The 19,297-nt window shown below is 34.7% G+C and overlaps 2 protein-coding genes across 7 annotated transcripts in view; both read right to left on the bottom strand.

Annotated features, from left to right (window-relative positions):
- The window catches only part of LOC120076001 (helicase and polymerase-containing protein TEBICHI), a 37,471-nt gene extending 32,415 nt beyond the window's left edge, over positions 1-5,056 (bottom strand). For 4 of the 6 annotated variants that reach the window (XM_039029770.1, XM_039029771.1, XM_039029772.1 and 1 more), the window contains exons 1-5: positions 4,840-5,054; positions 3,901-4,343; positions 3,585-3,795; positions 2,589-3,473; positions 2,211-2,275 (exon numbers count right to left, since the gene is read on the bottom strand). In XM_039029770.1, coding sequence (XP_038885698.1) covers positions 2,211-2,275; positions 2,589-3,473; positions 3,585-3,795; positions 3,901-4,343; positions 4,840-4,875 — 1,640 coding nt within the window. In that variant the 5' untranslated portion in view covers positions 4,876-5,054. Of the gene's footprint in view, positions 1-2,210; positions 2,276-2,588; positions 3,474-3,584; positions 3,796-3,900; positions 4,344-4,839 lie in introns of those variants that run through there. The other 2 variants (XM_039029774.1, XM_039029775.1) reach the window with 2 other exon arrangements.
- Positions 5,057-7,543: 2,487 nt separating this feature from the next.
- On the bottom strand, positions 7,544-11,433 carry LOC120076125 (two-on-two hemoglobin-3). The gene is given in 6 exon segments (XM_039029902.1): positions 7,544-7,675; positions 8,909-8,943; positions 8,946-9,056; positions 10,866-10,984; positions 11,304-11,394; positions 11,397-11,433. Coding segments are annotated over 6 exon segments (525 nt in total).
- Positions 11,434-19,297: the final 7,864 nt, after the last annotated feature.

Here is a 19,297-nt window from a genome sequence, read left to right as displayed (position 1 = left end):
AAACTCAATACTATCTGAGTATTATTGTCAGTTGCAGTTAACAAAGATTGGCCTCTGCATCAACTGGATGTAAAGAATGTCTTTCTCAATGGAGAACTTGAGAAAGAAGTCTACATGAATCCTCCTCCCGGATTTGAAGATCAGTTCAAACAGCCAGTCTGCCGGCTAAGAAAGTCACTATATGGGTTGAAACAGTCTCTGAGGGCCTGGTTTGACAGATTTGCCACCTTTGTTAAAGGACAAAGGTATATCCAAGGGCACTCAGATCACACACTGTTTACAAAGAAGTCAACTTCAAGGAAGGTTGCAGTTCTCATTGTGTATGTTGACGATATTGTGCTCTCTAGTGATGATGATGATGAAATTGTAAAACTCAAAACAAAGATAGCCAAAGAATTTGAGATTAAAGACCTTGGGAAGTTAAGATATTTCCTCGGAATGGAAGTAGCCCGGTCAAGGGATGGGATATCTGTGTCCCAACGGAAATACACTATTGACCTCCTAAAGGAGACAGGAATGACTGGATGCAAACCTGTTGACACCCATCGAATATAAATCAAAGCTCAACAATACTACCCAGTCAATAAAGAAAGGTATCAGCAGTTAGTTGGGAAATTGATATACTTATCTCACACGAGACCCGATATTTCATATGTAGTTAGTGTTGTCAGTCAATTTATGCAGGCCCCTTATGAGAAACATATGACGGCGGTTGAACGCATCCTAAGATATCTGAAAGGTACACCTAGGAAGGGGTTATTGTTCAAGAAATCTAATAAACATTGCATTGAAGCCTACACTGATTCTAATTGGGCAGGGTCTATTGTTGATAGAAAATCAACATCTGGGTATTGCACATTTGTCTGGGGTAATCTAGTGACCTGGAGGAGCAAGAAACAGGGAGTTGTGACCAGAAGTAGTGCGGAAGCTGAGTATCGGGCCATGAGTTTAGGGATATGTGAAGAAATCTGGTTGATAAGTGTTGTCAGATCTTCATCAAGGCAATGAGCTCCCAATGAAACTGTTCTGTGACAACAAGACAGCAATAAGTATTGCAAATAATTCTGTTCAGCATGACAAAACAAACATGTTGAGATCGACCGGCACTTAATCAAAGAAAGACTTGACAACGGAAGTATATGCATACCTTAGGTTCCCTCAAATCAGCAAATTGCAGATGTACTCACAAAAGGGTTACTGAGACAAACCTTTGATTATTGTGTCAGCAAGTTGGGCCTTATTGATATCTATGCCCCAACTTGAGGGGGAGTATCGAAAAACAGCTTGTAACCCTAGGGGTATTTTAGTAATTGTATGTAACCTAGGGCTTCCCACTAGTCTATTTATTTGGCTTATTCTCTTGTACTTTGTGTATCAATTCAATAATAAAAAATCAGTCTCTAACGTGGTTTTTTCTCCCTGATCTAAGGTTTTCCACGTAAATCTTGTGTTCTTGCCTTCTCTTTTTTTTCAACAAAAAGTCTATCAGTGATTATCAATGATAGACGCTGATAGAAATCTATCACTGATAGACGCTAATACTATCAGTGTTTTTTTGCTATTTTTGTAAATAGTTTGACATTTTTTCTATCTGTGAAAAGTTTCCTTTATTAAAAATATAAAAATTATTATTATTATTATTAATTTAATTTTTTTATAAAAAAAAAGGGTTCAACAATTGACTTTCATGAAGGAAAATGGAAGTGACATATATTGTAAATAAAGGATGATCCTACAAGAATTTCTGTTCATTGAAACCCAAAAGAAGATATTGAAATGAATACTGCTCCAAACCCTTAAAACCTTAAAGGACCATCTTACATTCATCCCAAACCAAAAATTTCAAAGAAACTAGCTCGCTACAAAAGCTTCCCTTTCCATGTGAGGGGAAATGTAGAAGAGCCTCCCTGCATCATTGGTTTGCAATCCCTAATACATACACCATCCCCACCCCCAACCAAAGAAAAAGGATGGGGGAGCTCCCCTTTATTTATTACTAAGGTATGTGTTGGGGAAAACTCTGAAACAAGGTTCCAAAAAGCTTACCTTATAAATTATATCTGTTTTCTGAAAGGGTACCCTCTACAAGACCCCTAAACTAAAGCTAGCAGGCAACAACATTTCCCCCCGTTCTTGGATACTATAAATATTTGTGACACAATAGTAACCCACTCCCGCGAAAGGGAAAAGTCAACGCTAAATTATAGTACCTGGTAGATGCACAATAAACAAGATTTCTTCTCTGCAAGACACCATCTACCTTAAGACATTCAACCTATAAAAGTGAAGCAGAATACTGAGTGTTTTTCAATCATCGAGCATTATAGTAAAGAAAGTTTCTTTTTATTAGAAAAAATAGCATAACAGTAAAGAAGTAAACAAAGTAACACAACCAACATAGTCATATAGCAAAAAGTACCATATATCAAAATGGTAATATTTTCATAGAACCAACTAAAAATGTAATGTGTTTCAGTTATAAAATGATACATTTTATGGAGTACAAAAAAAGAACGCCCATGTACTCCAAATATATTGAGACACTTGCCAGGGAAGCAATTAGAAAGTTTTTTAATACTTTACGCTACCTGCCAAGGATGCAGTTTTGTTATTCCTTTCTCTTTATAAATGCTGCAAATTTCAGGAGGCAGCCAGCAACTTAAATCCAGCCAATCTTTATGTCTTATTGAACTTGAAGGTGTCATTTCCTCTTTGAAATCATGAACAGTAGAAGCTCCAAGTTCATGAACCGCTGTGTCAGATGTGATACTATCAGAGGGACTAAATATTTTTAATTTCGCTTCAGTCACTACCGGAACAGAGGAAGTTACTTTAGTTTCATGTATCTTTTCTTTTGTAAGAGAATCACTGTCACGGGTCTTATTATTATGCTTTGATAGACTATCATGAGTAGTATAACAATAATCAGACTGCTCATTAAGGTCATATGCATTAACTTTAGATTCATTTGAAGCACAACAAGGTGACGTACTTTCAACCAAGTTTTTATCATCAGCCGAGAAGTCAAAATGCTTAACAGGTAGTGAAGACACTTTTCTATTTAACTCTTTTAAATCACTCCTCAATGAAACTAAGGAAGCACCAGATTCCCCAAGCCGGGCTCCACCACTACCTCCACCAAACTGTCCTTTTAACCTTTTCTGAGCAGGTTCCCCTAGTATGGGAAGTTTCTTTGTATTACTCTGACTCTCTACAAGATTAGCTCCTTTAGCATCACAATAAATAAGGTCAATGCTTGGAGCGCATAAACCATCTGCAAACACAATTGCTTCTTTCCAAAAAGCTTCTCCAGGAGAAAATGTCGAGCTTCCAGATTTGGGAGTTGCATGAAAACATGTATTGACAGTTGACACGCCTGGTGTCTTGCATTCAGTCAAACAATAAGGTGATCTAGGTGCATTGCATTTCTGCAGACATGCCTTAAGCATAACAGGATGATGACTGTCGGTATCCTGCATAGAAGCCATGCAGATAAATGATATCAGATTTTTCAAATAATTATATACATCTATAAAAGAAGGTCAAACTAATCACAAGTTTTCAGAAGAAACCAAAACAGATACCCCAGTTTCAACAACAAAATTGAACTGCTTGTTTCCATCACTCAATGCATTTGAGGAATCAGGTTCACCTTTGGCATTTGATGGACCCGCAATAGAATGTATCTTCTTTGGTAATTTAGCCTCCCCCTCTAGTAGAGATGGACTGGGGTGCCGCTTTAGAAAAGTCACTTTTTGCTCTACTGGCGAACTAACAGTTGTCTGTAGTTCATTGCTACAAATATGGCGACAACATTTATAATTTTAATCAAACATGGAAAAATACATAAATAAATAAATAAAAACGTGTTATCTTTAACAAACTAGAGTTAACATATACCTGCAGTACAGAGACAAAAAATCAGCTGCAAACTGTTTAAGCTCTGGTTTCTCCGTGCAGGGTGTGACACCCCAGTCACTTGCCATAGTTTTAACTGTTGAACTGTTGGTCTCGTATGAGTCCTCCAGAGTTCTTTTCTTGATTCCTTCAGTTGCTGCAGCAGTGTCACACCCTCTAGACAAAGTGGGTTCCTCGTGTTCATTTCTAGAGGAGCTATTAATTCTCAACAATAGGTTTCTCTTTACCAGGTCTTGCCCAGACAAGTTTTCCCGAACTGAATATGATGGGTTATCAGAGTTGCAATGGTCCTGTGAGGTCACCAGGTAATTGTCCAACGTACCTTTAGCACCAGGCGATCCTTCAAGTGTCTTTTTCCCATCCTCGTCGTAACTCCCAGACTTCAGACTGGGAGTAAGAGGTTTCCTTTTCTTTGAAGCATAAAACTGTACGCAGTACAGGAAACCCACACATATAAGAACCGCTTAAATGTCCACCCATCAATTCAAATCGGAATAAATAATATGTCCAATCAAATTATTATGTTCAGGAACACAAATATCATCCCATCCCATCAAGAATTGACAAAAGGATTGTAATAGACCTCGAATTAATCTAAATTAAAAACAACAAAGAGCAAATTGAATTTCTTGGTCCTCTTAATGTTCTCAGAAGCCAAGTAGATATTTCCTTCATTCATAAGATCCAAAGCGCAAACATAACACAATATAATCTTCCCCATGCCTCAGAAAAATCGCATAAGACAACGAAGACGGAGAAGGAGAAAAAGAAAACTTTAAGAAATTCCCCTCTGAATCGGCAAGAAGAACATGAACGGCCATTTTTTGAGGGGAACATTAAGAAATAGTAAAATTGAATTCAAGTTGGTGATTAGTATTAGCCCATAGGGTATTATCTATACAGACTGAAGTGGAAGAAGACCTGGTCGATGCGAGAAGGAGGAGAGCCGGACGCCATTCATGAGCAATCGAGAGAGCCTTGACGAAACTTGAACTGCAATCTCGGCAGCGTCTCGGCGCCAAAAAGAAATGGAATTCGAATGAAGTTTTAAAATTCTCAAGCCTACCGCGAAAGCCGATGTACGAAATATTACTCACAGTGCAGCAGCAATGGTCGAAGTTAGTAGGCCATGGGGTTACTGCAGTCATTTAGGGCGTTTGAGTCGGTAAAAGATTAGATTGTCTGTATTTGGGGTATAAATATATTTAGATAGAATGTATGGAGTGGTGGGTCAAGTAAGAAAGTTTGAAATACGGAGTTTAGTTTAATTTTGATATCTAGTGCAGCTTTTCTAAACAAAATTAATTTTGTTTTGAAATTTTTTTTCTATTTTTAAAAATTTCTAACTACACATATTTTCCTAAAATTTTTAACACTATAAAATGTTTTATTTCTTTTTATAATTCTTAAAACATAACAAATTTCTACAAAATAAACATATACTAAATACAACTTTTGAATTCATTTTTTGAACACTCGATTACATAACATATATCTTTTTCACATTCCTAGACACTAAACATATTTCAAACAAATATAAACTTTTAACAACTATTTAACACTTAATCATGAACACCGAAGAAGCTTAAAAATTAAATAACTTTTTGTCTTTCCTTCTAAAAATTTAACATATTTTCACCATAGAACTTGAACACTCAATTGCATAACAATTTTATCTACATCCTCAAAGACATGTCATATTCTAATAAAATAAACATTTTCTCTAATCCTTAACCCTCAATTAATTTTAACTCGACCATAAATGTTAATTAAAACAAAACAAAACAAATTCTTATATTGTTTCTTACCCAGAAATATGAATTCCAAATTTTTATGGCAAAAGATTTTGTTCTTTTTTTGCAAATATTCGATTCTTTGCATTTTATACTAATACAAAGTTTTTTTTTTTTTTTTTGCACACTCATTTTTGCAAATATTTTTTATGGTTAGTTTTTATGGTTAAGTCTAATTTGCCGCTTACAAATGAAATAATAATATCCACAAAAATATCTATGTAATGTAAAAAAATGTACAACAAGGAATGACACTCAATACATCACAATTGTTCCTTGACGATTAAACAAAATTTGGACTATAGAAAGTAGAATCTGAATGTACAACTAATGAACCTCAAACTAATTATTGGAGGAATTGTGCAATTAGTTTTGACTCTACAAGTAAGATAACGATATATAGTTAGATTAGAATAAAGTTAAATGCATATAAAATTAAAATCAGACATACTACGACATACTTTCAAAGGTTCGGAATGAATTAGATCAAAACACCAAGATTAAATAGGGTTGACATTAAGGGTCTTGTTAGAGGTGGTCTTCGTCAGAGTTGCTCGTCTAAGGTGAATGCTAGTGTTGGTTGACAAAGATGATGTTTCTCGGAATTGATCATCGAAGATGGTCTTCGTTGGAGTTGTCATCGAAGGTGGTTGTCAGAGCCCAGAGTTGGTCATTGGAGTTGGTTACCGGAGGTGGTTGTCGAAACCTGGAGTTGGACAACAAAGTTGGGCGACGAAGGTGATCGTTAAAGTGTGTCGTTAGAGTGTGATAGCAGTAGTCACCAAGGGTGGTCGATGAGTGGAGCCATTGAAAATATTAGAAAGGAAGGAGAGAGTCAGGGTGAGTTGGAGGAAGAGTTGGGGTTGTTTGGGTTGATGCCCTAGATCACATGAGTTCTATAGTTTATAATTGCATTGTACAAACAATTTATTTATTTAATAAAATTTGAGGTATTTTATTTGACATTCAGTAGCATTAACCCACACAACCAATAAACAAACATTCAAGAATATCTTCTAAAGCGTAAACATGTATATAGAGACATACAAGTGGATTGTGTTTAAGTGATAACCTGAAGGGTCTGTAGTAGATGGATAAGATTAGGTACCTTATCCTGGTGACACTACAAATACAGTCCTCTTTGTAGATGTTACAATTGTTGTAAAGTTCTACAAATGATATGATCCTGATCATTCATGTAGAGATATGTGAGCAGGGGTGTTCTATACAAAAGGGTTTGTATAAGATCAGACCATGAAATTAATATTCTCATTATAAAACACCATTAATAGTGAGACTTACATTTCACCAAGATGACCATAGATGACATTACCTGAATTCTGAGTGAGTTGTGAATTATTGCATATGAAGGCGGTCATTTTATATGAATGAATGAGAGTGGCCAGTTCGTCGACTCAATATGTCTACCATTTTGGGGATTCGCCTAATTGCGAAGCTGGGAACACAGCTACACAACATATAATTCACTTTTTCCCTAATATTGGGGTAAGTAGATAAATTGCTTCCTTAAGGACTGATTATAGGGTTTGAACAATGTGGCATCATACCCTCTCTTAGCTCGATAGGGGTTTGATCTGAAGGAACTCTTAACAAAGAGCATCCATGAGCACGTTCGGATCTTTCCGATTTCATTGTGACCGAAATACAACATATACATTCTAACATATATTTATGCAAATAAACACTAATTAACGACATGCTTCAAATAATAAAACATAAGGGAAAGAGTTCTCATACCAGTTGAAGACTCTCTTCAAACGTCGGGCTCAAAATCAGTGGAATAATCTTTACACGCTCTATCGTCCAGCAAATCAGTCGGTTGCGGCAGCACGATCGTCTACACGAACGGCAGCAACACGAATAGTCACGAACAAGTAAACAGTGGGGATGAAACCACCAGTTGGAGCCCTTGGTATTCTCGGAGTGATAGTACAAAGTATGGTCTTTGGTGAATTTGGTAGAGGTAGGAGAAAAGACAGATCGTGTAAACGATAAGCAAGTGGGAGAGAAAAAGCTATCGCATAGTTGGGATGCTTATCGTTTAGATGAGGCTACACGATCGTGTATGTTTTACTAAGCAATCGTTTAGTAAAAGGTAGACGATCCTTTAGAAAATACGGCACGCTATGCGATCGTTTAGGGACAAGCGTGTGATCAATTAGGCGCTGGTGTGTGATGGTTTAGACAATGAGCTACTATCGTATAGACTATCAAGCTAGGTGATTGTTATGTACGTGCACTTCTTTCTAAACGATCGCATAAGATTTTCTAAACAATCGTCTAGCTCTTTCCTAAAGGATCGCGCGCCCGATTGTTTGCTAAACGATTGTCTTATGATCGCGACCTATTTGCTAAACGATCACGTACCTTCTTCTAAACTACCAAGCATCGTCTATACGATAGACATCAGCCTTCTCCCATTTGCTTGGTCGTTGTATACGATTTTCCTTTCCTCCTTCCCTCTGCCAAATCCAACAAAGCTCACACCTCCTGGATTCTCACACTGAGAATACCGAGGGTTCTAAGTGGTGGTGTCCTCCACATTGCTATGTTCGTGTGAAAACTGTTCGTGGGTAGACGACTGTGATTTGGTGGATGATTTGCTTGGACATGCTTAGCGAGAGCGAGAGGAGTAGTCCTTGGTGAGAATGAGATTTGGAGAAGAAGAGTCTTCAACTGGTATGTATTCATTCTCTTATTGTTTATTTGTTAAAAACATGTCGGTAATTTATTGTATATTGCATATTTGTTCTGTTAGAATGTAAATGCGGTAATTCTATAACAATAAGTTTGGAACGATCCGCTTCCACTCAGAGGTATTCTTGTATAAGAGTTCCTTCACTACTTCATATAAGATTATGTGTTGTTTTTAGGGCATTTGGCTCGAGAGAAACAATAGAAGTTTATAAAGACTAAGAGCTCTTCGAAGGGATTTGGCTAGTTAGATTTCATGTCTCCCTTTTAAGTTTTGGTGTTCTAGAATTTTTACACTTGTCCTTTAGATTGGAACTTATTTTTGTTTTAGTTTGGATCTTTTTATGAGATTGTGTCTATTTATACAACCTTGTATTCTTTCAGTTTTTTTTTCTTAATCGAAGGGTGGTTTCTATATATAAATAAAAAGTTATAGATAAGAGAATGTCAATAAATAAAGGTCTGGAACAAGAGAAGAATACATGCCTACAAAAATTTGTCATTCTGACATTTGAATTGCATCTATATCTGAGGTTTTGTCTAATGCTACTTGCATGTGAAGTAACCATCTTTCTACCACTCTATGTGTGATCGGGAATGGTCGATGTCGACCTATAAAAGCTGGATGACCTGAAATGTCACCAACTTTTGTAAGGATCATAACAAGCATATTGCAAATAGATTACATTTTTATGTACTCATGAAATTGTGGTCATCAAAGACCATAATTTTATATCAAACTAATTGTTAAACTGTCATTAGGCTGATAAGTTATGCTAAATTAGGGTGAGTTTACAAGTAATCCAGGTTTTTTTTTTTACAAAAAATTATTAACAAAAGTACTTGAATTATGTGCATTATGATAAAAAAATGCTTAATAAGAAATCACTTTAACATTGCACTAGACGCTACACAAGCATATTCTCACAAAGTACTTAAATGTCGTTTGATTTTTACCAATGATAACAGTTTTACGTTACTCTCAAACAAGATGATTGCGGGGAAGAAATATTTTGAACATAGCAAAAGTGTTTTTAAACACGAGAAAAATACTTTGAAACATATCTTTCATCATTTAATAGGTTCCCTTTGTCTCATAAACTAACCAAACTGCAGATTGCCCACACACATGACATCAAAATAACTTATGCTAATTCAAATGGCAGAAAAGACATATTGAGATCTCAATGATAAATTATTAGGTGAAGAGTTTTGAACATCATAATTGATTGATTGCCTTAACTCAAACAAGGGGTCAGATTCGACAAAGAATAACCAAAGACAGATTCCCATATTTAAATATCAAGGGAAAAAACAGCAATTTTTAAGAGTCTTAGTTAGGAATATTAGTATGGTATTAATAAGAGCATAAAGGTTAACTAAGGAGTTAATTAAGAAATCTGGTTATAAATAAAGGGAAGGGGATCAAGAGAAGTTAGCCAGTTGTTGAGTAGTTTAGTGCTTGGGTTAGCATACTCAAGAGGTCAAGGGGTTCAAGTGTCATTATACTTAGCTTATCTTGTAGTTCTTCATCCTTCATATTTTAATATATTTCAGTTTTTAAGACTAGTTAAGAGGTAACCTAACACAATCATGATCATAGTACAACATTAGAACACTGTTCTGTGTATGTCCCTCTATTAAACCAATTGGTGCTCAATTACAACAAAAAATGGTACAATATCGGTTGAAATGAACGAAATGGTTAAATTTAGTCTTGCTTAAGCAGCTGAGTTTTTTATAGCCTGTATCAGGGTAGGAGGTAGGAGGTCAAGATTCATAACCTGTAAAATGGTGTACTATCTCTTATTTCATATATTCTACAGTCTCATAGATCAAACTAATTACCCAAACTCATGGGTGAAATGAGGATTTAGAGTAAAACAAAAAAACTAACAAAGTACAACTGTTTGATTTCATCTTAAGTTTTTTGCTTTTGAAATTTATGGTTGTTTCCTATTTTCTTTTATGGTAATTTTCATCTTTCTTACAAAAAATTTGAAACTTGTGAATTCTTAGGCGATTTCTAAAAACCAAAAGTAAGTTTTGTTTTTTTTTTTTTCAAACTAATTTCGTTTGGTTTTATAAGCTTGATTTTCAGAAACAGCCAAAAACTAAAAGATATCAGTAGTTTCTCATTTTCGGGAGAAGTGGGGAGAATAAAGAGAAATTGTCATTTTGAAATATATTTGGTGTTGGAATTTCTATATTTGTGTATATATATTAACCATCAAATATTTTTCTTGATTGTCTTTATTCTTTTCCATATTTTTATATTTTTAAGAGGTCTTTCTACCTAAAATTGCACATAAGAAAGAATAATCTTATTCCCTCCATTTGGCATAAGAACAAAACATAAAATTTGAACCTCGAGCCTGTTCAGTTTATGCTTTCAATCAATACTAGAAAACTACTAGCGAGAGCAAATGAATAACTTGCCTTTTCTTTGAGAATATAGAGGTAGACCTCCCATCCTCTGCACGAAGAACTCATACTGGTTTTAAATTGCATCTTCTTTCTTCGAATTCCCAAAAATTGATCGAACCACTCCTTCTAGTCTTCATACACTATAGTATTCACAATAATGATGGAACAATAAATCACAGTACCCAACAGTACAAATTACAATCAGTTTGATTCTGATCAATTATAGTTGAAGCAAATAACATTTTCATCAACTGATATGGACACATCCATTGTCTTATTTATCAATCAGCTGTCAATTATAAGTTATTTCCATGTCTACTCGAAGAAGAGAAAAAAGATACAAAATCCAATTTAGAATCAGCAACAATTTTACTTCCTTTCAACAAAATAAGAAAACAACACAAAACTCAAATCACTTCGTGTATGCTACATTGAAGAACAGAAATAGACCTGTCATAGAATCTAGTCGATACATTAACGAACGTCTGGAAACCTAACTTCTGAAACAAATTGACTTCATCGATGGCGAAGGCATCTTCAATCCACTCCATTCAAAAGCCTTATCTTGCAAATTATGCATCTTCTCTCCCTTCCAGTGGTGAACAACTTCTTCAGGTCAATGACTCGAAGGTTGATGCGTTGTAAATGTGATGCAATTATGATGTGAAGTTGCAGTGATGTGTTACGCATTGCACATGCAAGTTTTCCTAATAAGACCCAAGTATAAGCCTCACTAGATTTCTTGGTAAGTCCAGGGTCGAACACAGGGACTACTGGATAAATTTGCGACAATTAATTTTGATTCTCTTGTGGTGGTGAAAACAAATAAGTTGGATGGTGTTTTGATTAAGTATATTTCCTATGCGACGGAGTTCAAATAAAGAGTTATAAAATCGAGAGTTACAATGAGTATGCAGTGAACGGGATGAGAAGGGGTTAGCTAACACTTTTTAAGATTGCGTTCAAGTTATGCGATCATGCTACACACAAATAAAAGCATGTCATCTCTCAATGCAAATGCCATAATTTTTATTTCTAAGACGCATGCGATGTATACGAAAATGTCGATAGGACTTATGTCTAAGCCTCTATTCTTGTCTATGCGATGATAAATGATACACACATACACAAGGTGACTGCATACTATCATATCCTATTTTTAGGGTGCATGCGATGCGTAATAGCAAATAGAACTTATGTCTAAGTTTCTATCTCTTGCTTATGCGGTTCTAATCTGACTCTCTCAAGCCTAGATTCTAATCTGACTCTCTCAAGTCTAGATTCTATCTTTCGACTACTCTCTTAAGTATCTCTAAAGGGTGAATGATGCATACATAAGATAAGATGATCGCATAAAATGTAAATCTTAGGTCATGCTAGCTAAGTACTTCTCAACCCATTCGGAAATTTAGCTATTCATGTGAAGTATGGAGAGATTGAACATAAGTTGGAATGAGAATTCCATTTTCTATAAATAAAGTGCTGAATATAAAACAATGATGGAATGTAGGGATAAGAAGCCCGGTAGCAATGTCTTGCTTCCCGTGGCTTTTTACACTGTCTTTTTCACTCCACTCTATTTAGCTGAATGTTTTTGCTTTCGCAAGTGATGGTCCTCTCTCCCTTTGTAGCGTTTCCTGACAGTCTCTTGATCTGCCTGGGAATGATCTCTCGGCTTCTTCGTCTCTTAGCTCATCTCCGTCTTCTAAATATAAGTATGAATATGAACAGACTAACGACTCTCTATCTTGTATATGATCTATGGTGATCTAACTTGTTAACCCCTTTTACAATGGTGGTCTCCGATATTTATAGAGCTCAAGGTGAAGCAACCTTTCTCTCCAATGATTGCAATGATGGAGGGTTATTAAATCTTTTGTTCTGATGCGCCGATTAAAGGTCACCAAAAATTGAGTGTACTTGCTACAGTGTGGCTTTAACGGCTTGTCAACTAAATTCGGATTCGACCGCCATCAGCTTTCCGTCCCATCATGATTTATTATGCTATCACCTTGATGCGCCGTCTTTATGCGGCCACCTTCTTGAGCAACTTATCGTGTTTGCATACGATCGCATGACTTTGCGATCGCAATCTTTCAATGTGTGCGGACGCCTAATTCCTTGGATCACAAATTTACTTGCGCCAACACATTTTTCTTGCACAAAATAAGTAAATTAACTGCTTTTATGCGATGGGCGCATGCGATCACAATTTTCTCAGTTTAACACTTTGGGACATGATATTGTTTATTTTTACAGTCGCATTTCCTTATTGTTTTACTTATTTGTGCTGTAATAACGTGCATTTCTACCCGTTATCAATGGTCAAGACATTGTTAAGTTAGGTTAGACGCCTTCAATGGCGAAGGATGAAATTTATAGGGAAGATGAAGCTCAGGAGTGAGACTCTCCATTCGAGTGATTGAATGGGTCGATGGAGCTACGCCATTGGACGACGGACTCGAATCTGTGGGCTGTGGAATATCGGTGGGTGGCCTGGAAAATATTCATGAATACATGATGAGCTAATAATGTAGCTCCATTATAGAAACTAAAATATATTAATAAAAAAGAAAAAAAGGTGTTTGCCACATCACATGGGATAATATATTGGATATTTTTGTTGATTATGAGTGTTTCGTGGCATTAACTTGGCTGAATTGAGTTGGATTTTAACCACTAATTTCATACGTTGATATTAAACTCAACTTCACTAACTACGATCACATTCACTATTGAAATTTGCACATTGTCGATCAACTTTGACGATAATGTCATCAAAGACATGCTCCAGCAATCAACTCTGTCAACATGCTTCGAAACCACCTTTGATGTCCAACTTTGTACTAATATTGCCTTCGACAACCAACTTCGACAATGAACTCCAATGACTAACTCCGACCACCAGTTACATCGTTCATCTCCAATGACTAATTCTAACAACCAATAATTCACCCAATCATATACTAAAAAAATTTATGGTAAAAGTATTTTTAAATACAAAATTGAAATTATTAGCTCATAATGTTTAATAGACGTCTAACATAGTAATTTAATGTTAATGTTTTTTTTTATTATTATATAGCCAAACAAAACAAACATGTGTATAAAAATAGGTTTGAAAAAATGTAACCAAACACATTTGTATATATATTTTTTTAACAATTTATTAAAAGTTTTTAAATACAAATAACTTTTTCAAAAACACTTCATTACCTGTCCAAAAGCTCATATATTGTTCGTTCCAGGCATAGACGAATATCCCATACCATTTGGGATAGTTGTTGTCCCTTATGTACTAATGATCATCTCCTTACTTAGTTAATGTGAGATTTTGATTCCATTTCAAACACCAACATACATACATAATAAACCCTAACCTAAATTTGAAATAAGATATCATAAAAAACCCCAAACCCTGTGATGGCCTACTTTTTTTTTTTTTTTTTTTTTAACAAAATATTGAATTAAATACATGGAGTGAGGGGAATCGAACCTCTAACCTCGAGATTGATGGTACAAGCACTATGCTCATTTTGGCATGGCCAAATTTTCACGTGCATATTACACTCAACATTCTGTTAATGTGAAAGTATATTGTATTTTTTTGTTGTTTGTATCAAATAGTAGTACAAGACACATGTAAAAAATTGAAAAATATATGTGAAGATTTTAAATTGACATCTCGATTGAGTGTTAAAAATTTGAGAAAATATGTGTGCAATTGAATGGTTAAAAGAAAAGTTAAATGAACAAAAATTAATCACAAAAAAATCATACTTTTTTAAAATTACAAATAATTGCTCCATATACACCTAGTTTAGTAACTTAACTCTGGACCACATATACTTCATAACTCCACATACATATTAACTCCATACTCTATAACTAAATTAAACGGCTCAAATAGCTCATTAATATTTGTCTCTCAAATTTGTAAACAGTGTTCTTTAAAAAGTTATTGCATGCTTGATTTTTACAAAAAATAAAAAATAAAAATAAAAATCATATATAGTAGATAAGACCATAATTACCATATTTAAAAGTGGATGATTTGAATTCCAAAACACGCACACTATATATATGGAAAAATAATAGTATCGGTTAGTATGGAAAAATAATAGTATCGGTTAGTGAGGATATATTGAGTAAAACTATGAGCAAAATCATGGAACTTAGGCATATAGTGTACAACACACTATTTCGTAGAGATACGTTGAGGGCATATTGTCATGTTTTCCATTTTAGTTAGTGTGGTCGTCATGTCTCACAAACTTTATCTACCTTATTAAGATAAATGATGGTGGATTTTTTGCATTGTTGAAAAATACAACCATGCATTTTTGTGAAGCTAAAAGCAACGTCACAAGGCTTTTGTGTCCAATATGGACAATATCTTCCATAGAGATTGTGGAAAGTTATGTCTATGTTGTTCAATTTTGAGTTTACTTCTTCTGGTATGGTCAAATATCACAAATGATTTATGTCGTACATCAAAGTGAATGATGATTGGTTGAGTTTTCGCATTATTGAAAACGTAATCAAAATCGTACAATCATTACAAAATAAAGGAATCCACGAATGTAAATAGTAATAGTGTCTCTACTGATATCAAACATTTTGGGTGAAAACCAAAACCAAGTTATGAGAGCTTACGTCCAATATATATGAACAAGTTATCACAATAGAAATATGAATAAGTTCGTCTTGTCTCCAATCACTGGTAAAAAAATCATGCACCCAATATATATAACCACATCATCAGAATTTCGATGATTGAGTGACAAATAAAAAAGTCGCAAACTCGTAGGACATAGTCATGGTGACATATATGTCTGATGTATACCAAATAGGCTATGTACTTAGTGACTTGGATGAGAAAAAAGTCTTGTTTATTAGCAAATAGTTTGACGAATTATGACTATTTGAAAGAAAATTTGATGGTTATTCTTTGAGAAAATGATTATTATGAATGCAATCAAAGTCGCGTGTTGGTTAGAAAAGACGAGAATTCATAATATATAAGTATAGACAACATTTTTCATTAATATGAAACCTTTTAAGTAAAAGTACAAATAACACGACAATGACTTATGCAAACTTGTTGGGGTTCAAATTGTAATTAGAGTCACACTATCTCTCCATAGATTGTTAGGTATTTTGCTCACGGGATAGTTAGCATGTAACTAACTTTACGTCATCCTTCCAATATGCATTGTTGAATGTTTAACAATTAAAGATGCGACAAAGTATTCAACAAGGTCACCACAATGTGGATGCTTCCCAATAATTGTTGTATGTAGATTAAAAAACAAAAAATGTCCACCCCAAATAATAATTGGATACAAAAGTAAGAGTGTGTTTGGTTCAAATTTTCAAGTGCTTAATTCTGAAAACAAGTCATTTAGGAAAAAATCAAAATATTTGGCAACAACTCAAAATAGGTTTTAAAACACTTTTAAAGCGTATTTAGACCGTTTTATCAAAAGAGTTTAAATAAAAATGATTTATTTGAAAAACATTTTTTTCTCTATCAATCCACACATGTCATATAACTTTTACAATTTATCTCACACACATACAATGGTGCAAAATTACTAGTCACATTGTGACAACCTCTTAGTTTTTTTTTTTTCTTCTTCTTCTGAATCTCACGTCATTTTATGTCGTACACCTCATTAGATGGTTCACGGTTGATTGGTTTGTTTTTTTGTGTGTAGTGGATGGATACATAATTTCATGTTATGGGCACAAATTTATATAAAGGATAGTAACACGTAAAACCTTAATAAAGACCCTATGTTATACATATGTCCAATTTTTCTATTATTTACAAGAATGTCTAAGTTAACTTCTTAATTACATAAACATTAGGGCTCAATTACCTTTTTGTCCCCACCTATAATCAATTATACATTTCAAGAAAGGAAACTCAAAAGTTTTCTGGATTCAGGTGTAATTTTTATTTTACCCAAAATTATTTTTCAAAACCCCAATCATTCTCACTCTATCTCACTTCTCTCGGACCCTCTTTTTCTCCAACTCTCTTTCTCTCTCTATCCCACATTCTCTCTATTCCTCTCTCTCTCCACCTTCAATGCTAGCGACCACACTGGAAGACGAACAAAATGGCGAACTATGAACAATGAACTTGGAGCGAAAAGGTGGACGATGAACGAAGGATTCAACTGGTCGATAGACGACAGGGCAATGCAGACAACTGATGAATGGCAGATGATGAATGGCAAACTTAGCTGGAAGACGGATGTTGACCGATTGGGCTTGATGGCAGACAATGATGTTGTTGGAAGCGTTGACGAGCCCACTTTAAATTCACTTTAAAAATTTCATAAACTTTTAAGAAAAGAAACTTGTTCTCTTACAAAACTCAAAAACGCACAAGAGAAGAATATTATTCTCTTGAAACTCAGTTTCTTTTCAAACTTCAATTTGCTTCTATTGATTTTTTATTCTTTTCTCTTGCATACAAATGAGGGAATCAAACTCTTTATATAGTACTCAAGAGACACTCCCTAAAAGACACAAAATAAATGAAGTACATGTATACATACCATTAATGTACTTGAACAATTACATGTATCTTGAAATTAGAAATGTATCTAGGAATGTGTTATCCATAATGTATCTAGCTTATTAATTTCTAACATGCCCTCTTAAGCTAGACTTCCCCGACTCCGAGGTTCTCTTTCATTTTCAAGAATAAGTTTGTCTTTAATGCTTTTGTGAATATGTCTGCAACTTGATCTTGTGTCTTGAAATACTTGATATATACTTCTCCATCTTTGATCAATTCTCTGATTAAATGATACTTGGTGTGCATGTGTTTGCTTTTTCCATGAAAAACTAGATTTTTCAAAAGTGAAATAGATGATTTATTGTCACAGAACATGACGGTCCCTTTCTCTTGAGAACACTTCAATTCATGTAGTACCTTTCTAAGCCAAAGTGCTTGACAACTAGCTGCAGACAAAGAAATGTATTTAGCTTTCGTTGTTGACAATACTACAGCATCATGCTTCTTTGATGCCCACGAAACTGCTCCAGAGCCAATATTAAATACATACCTAGAAGTACTTTTGAAATCATCAATATTTCCTCCCCAATCACTATCACTGTAGCCAACAAGAACATTATCCACATTCCTTTTATAATGGATTCCATGATCAATAGTTCCAAAAATATATCTAAGAACTCTCTTTCCAATTTCCCAATGACTTCTTTTTGGTGATGTCATAAATCTACTCAATAAACTTACGAGAACATAAGATCAGGTCTAGTTGTAGTTAAATATATTAAACTTCTAACAAGACTTCTATAGATGGTGGCATCAAAAGCTTCACTATCATTATGCTTGCTTAACCTTAAACCCAGTTCCATAGGAGTACTAACAGGATAAGCATTCTCCATTTTGAACTTTATCAACAAATCTTTTGCATACTTCTTTTGGGAAATTGTAATCTCATTATCACCTTGTTTAACTTCAATACCAAGAAAGTAATGAAGTAGACCCATATCAGTCATCTCAAATTATTTCTTCAGGCTCTCTTTGAACTCATCAATCATCATGTTTGAATTTCCCATAAAGATTAAATCATCAACATATAGACAAATCATCAAGAAATTACCATTTTCGTCTTCTTTAGTGTAGAGAGCATGTTCATATGGACATCTTCTGAAACCATCCTTCAAGAAAAAATCATCGATACGTTTGTACCAGGCTCTTGGTGCTTGCTTTAGCCCATACGATGCTTTCTTCAATCGACACACCTTATTTTCTTCTCCAATTTTGGCATAACCAGAGGGCTGCTCAACATAAATTTCGTCATCTAAATACCCATTTAGAAATGCTGACTTGACATCCATTTGATGAACTTTCCAATTATCTTGTGCTGCAAGGGCTAACATCAAATGAACAGTTTCCAAGCGAGTTACTGGTGCAAAAACTTCTTCATAATCCACACCAAACTTTTGTTTGTAACCTTTTACTACGAGTCTAGTCTTGTATTTCTGCACTTCTCCATTTTGCTTCAGTTTTGTTCTATAGATCCATTTGAATCCAAGAGCTTTCCTATTCTTTGGTAATTTGACTAACTCCCAAATCTCGTTTCTTCTGATTACATCAATCTTTTGATCCATTGCATCTTTCCATTTCTCATCTTGAATTGCTTCTTCAAAGTATATAGGATCAACATATGCAAATAAAGCAAAACCAACATGTTCATCATCTTGTATTCTTCTTGAAGTATTATAGATCTCTCGAATATTTATTGTCTTCCTTGGAGTAGTTTCTTCATCACTTGTGGAGTGTGATGAAGAAGGTGAAGTCAGTGGTTGAGTCTCTTCAAGCTCCAAGTCTCGAGTATCTTCTTTGCCATTCATGTCAACAAGTAATGGATTCTGGTCTTTATTTGATGCATCCCATT

The sequence above is a fragment of the Benincasa hispida genome, chromosome 4, assembly GCF_009727055.1.
Source record: "Benincasa hispida cultivar B227 chromosome 4, ASM972705v1, whole genome shotgun sequence".
In the NCBI taxonomy this organism is placed as follows: domain Eukaryota; kingdom Viridiplantae; phylum Streptophyta; class Magnoliopsida; order Cucurbitales; family Cucurbitaceae; genus Benincasa; species Benincasa hispida.
The sequence above is the reverse complement of the archived record's forward strand: the minus strand, read 5'-3'. Positions and strand labels throughout refer to the sequence as shown.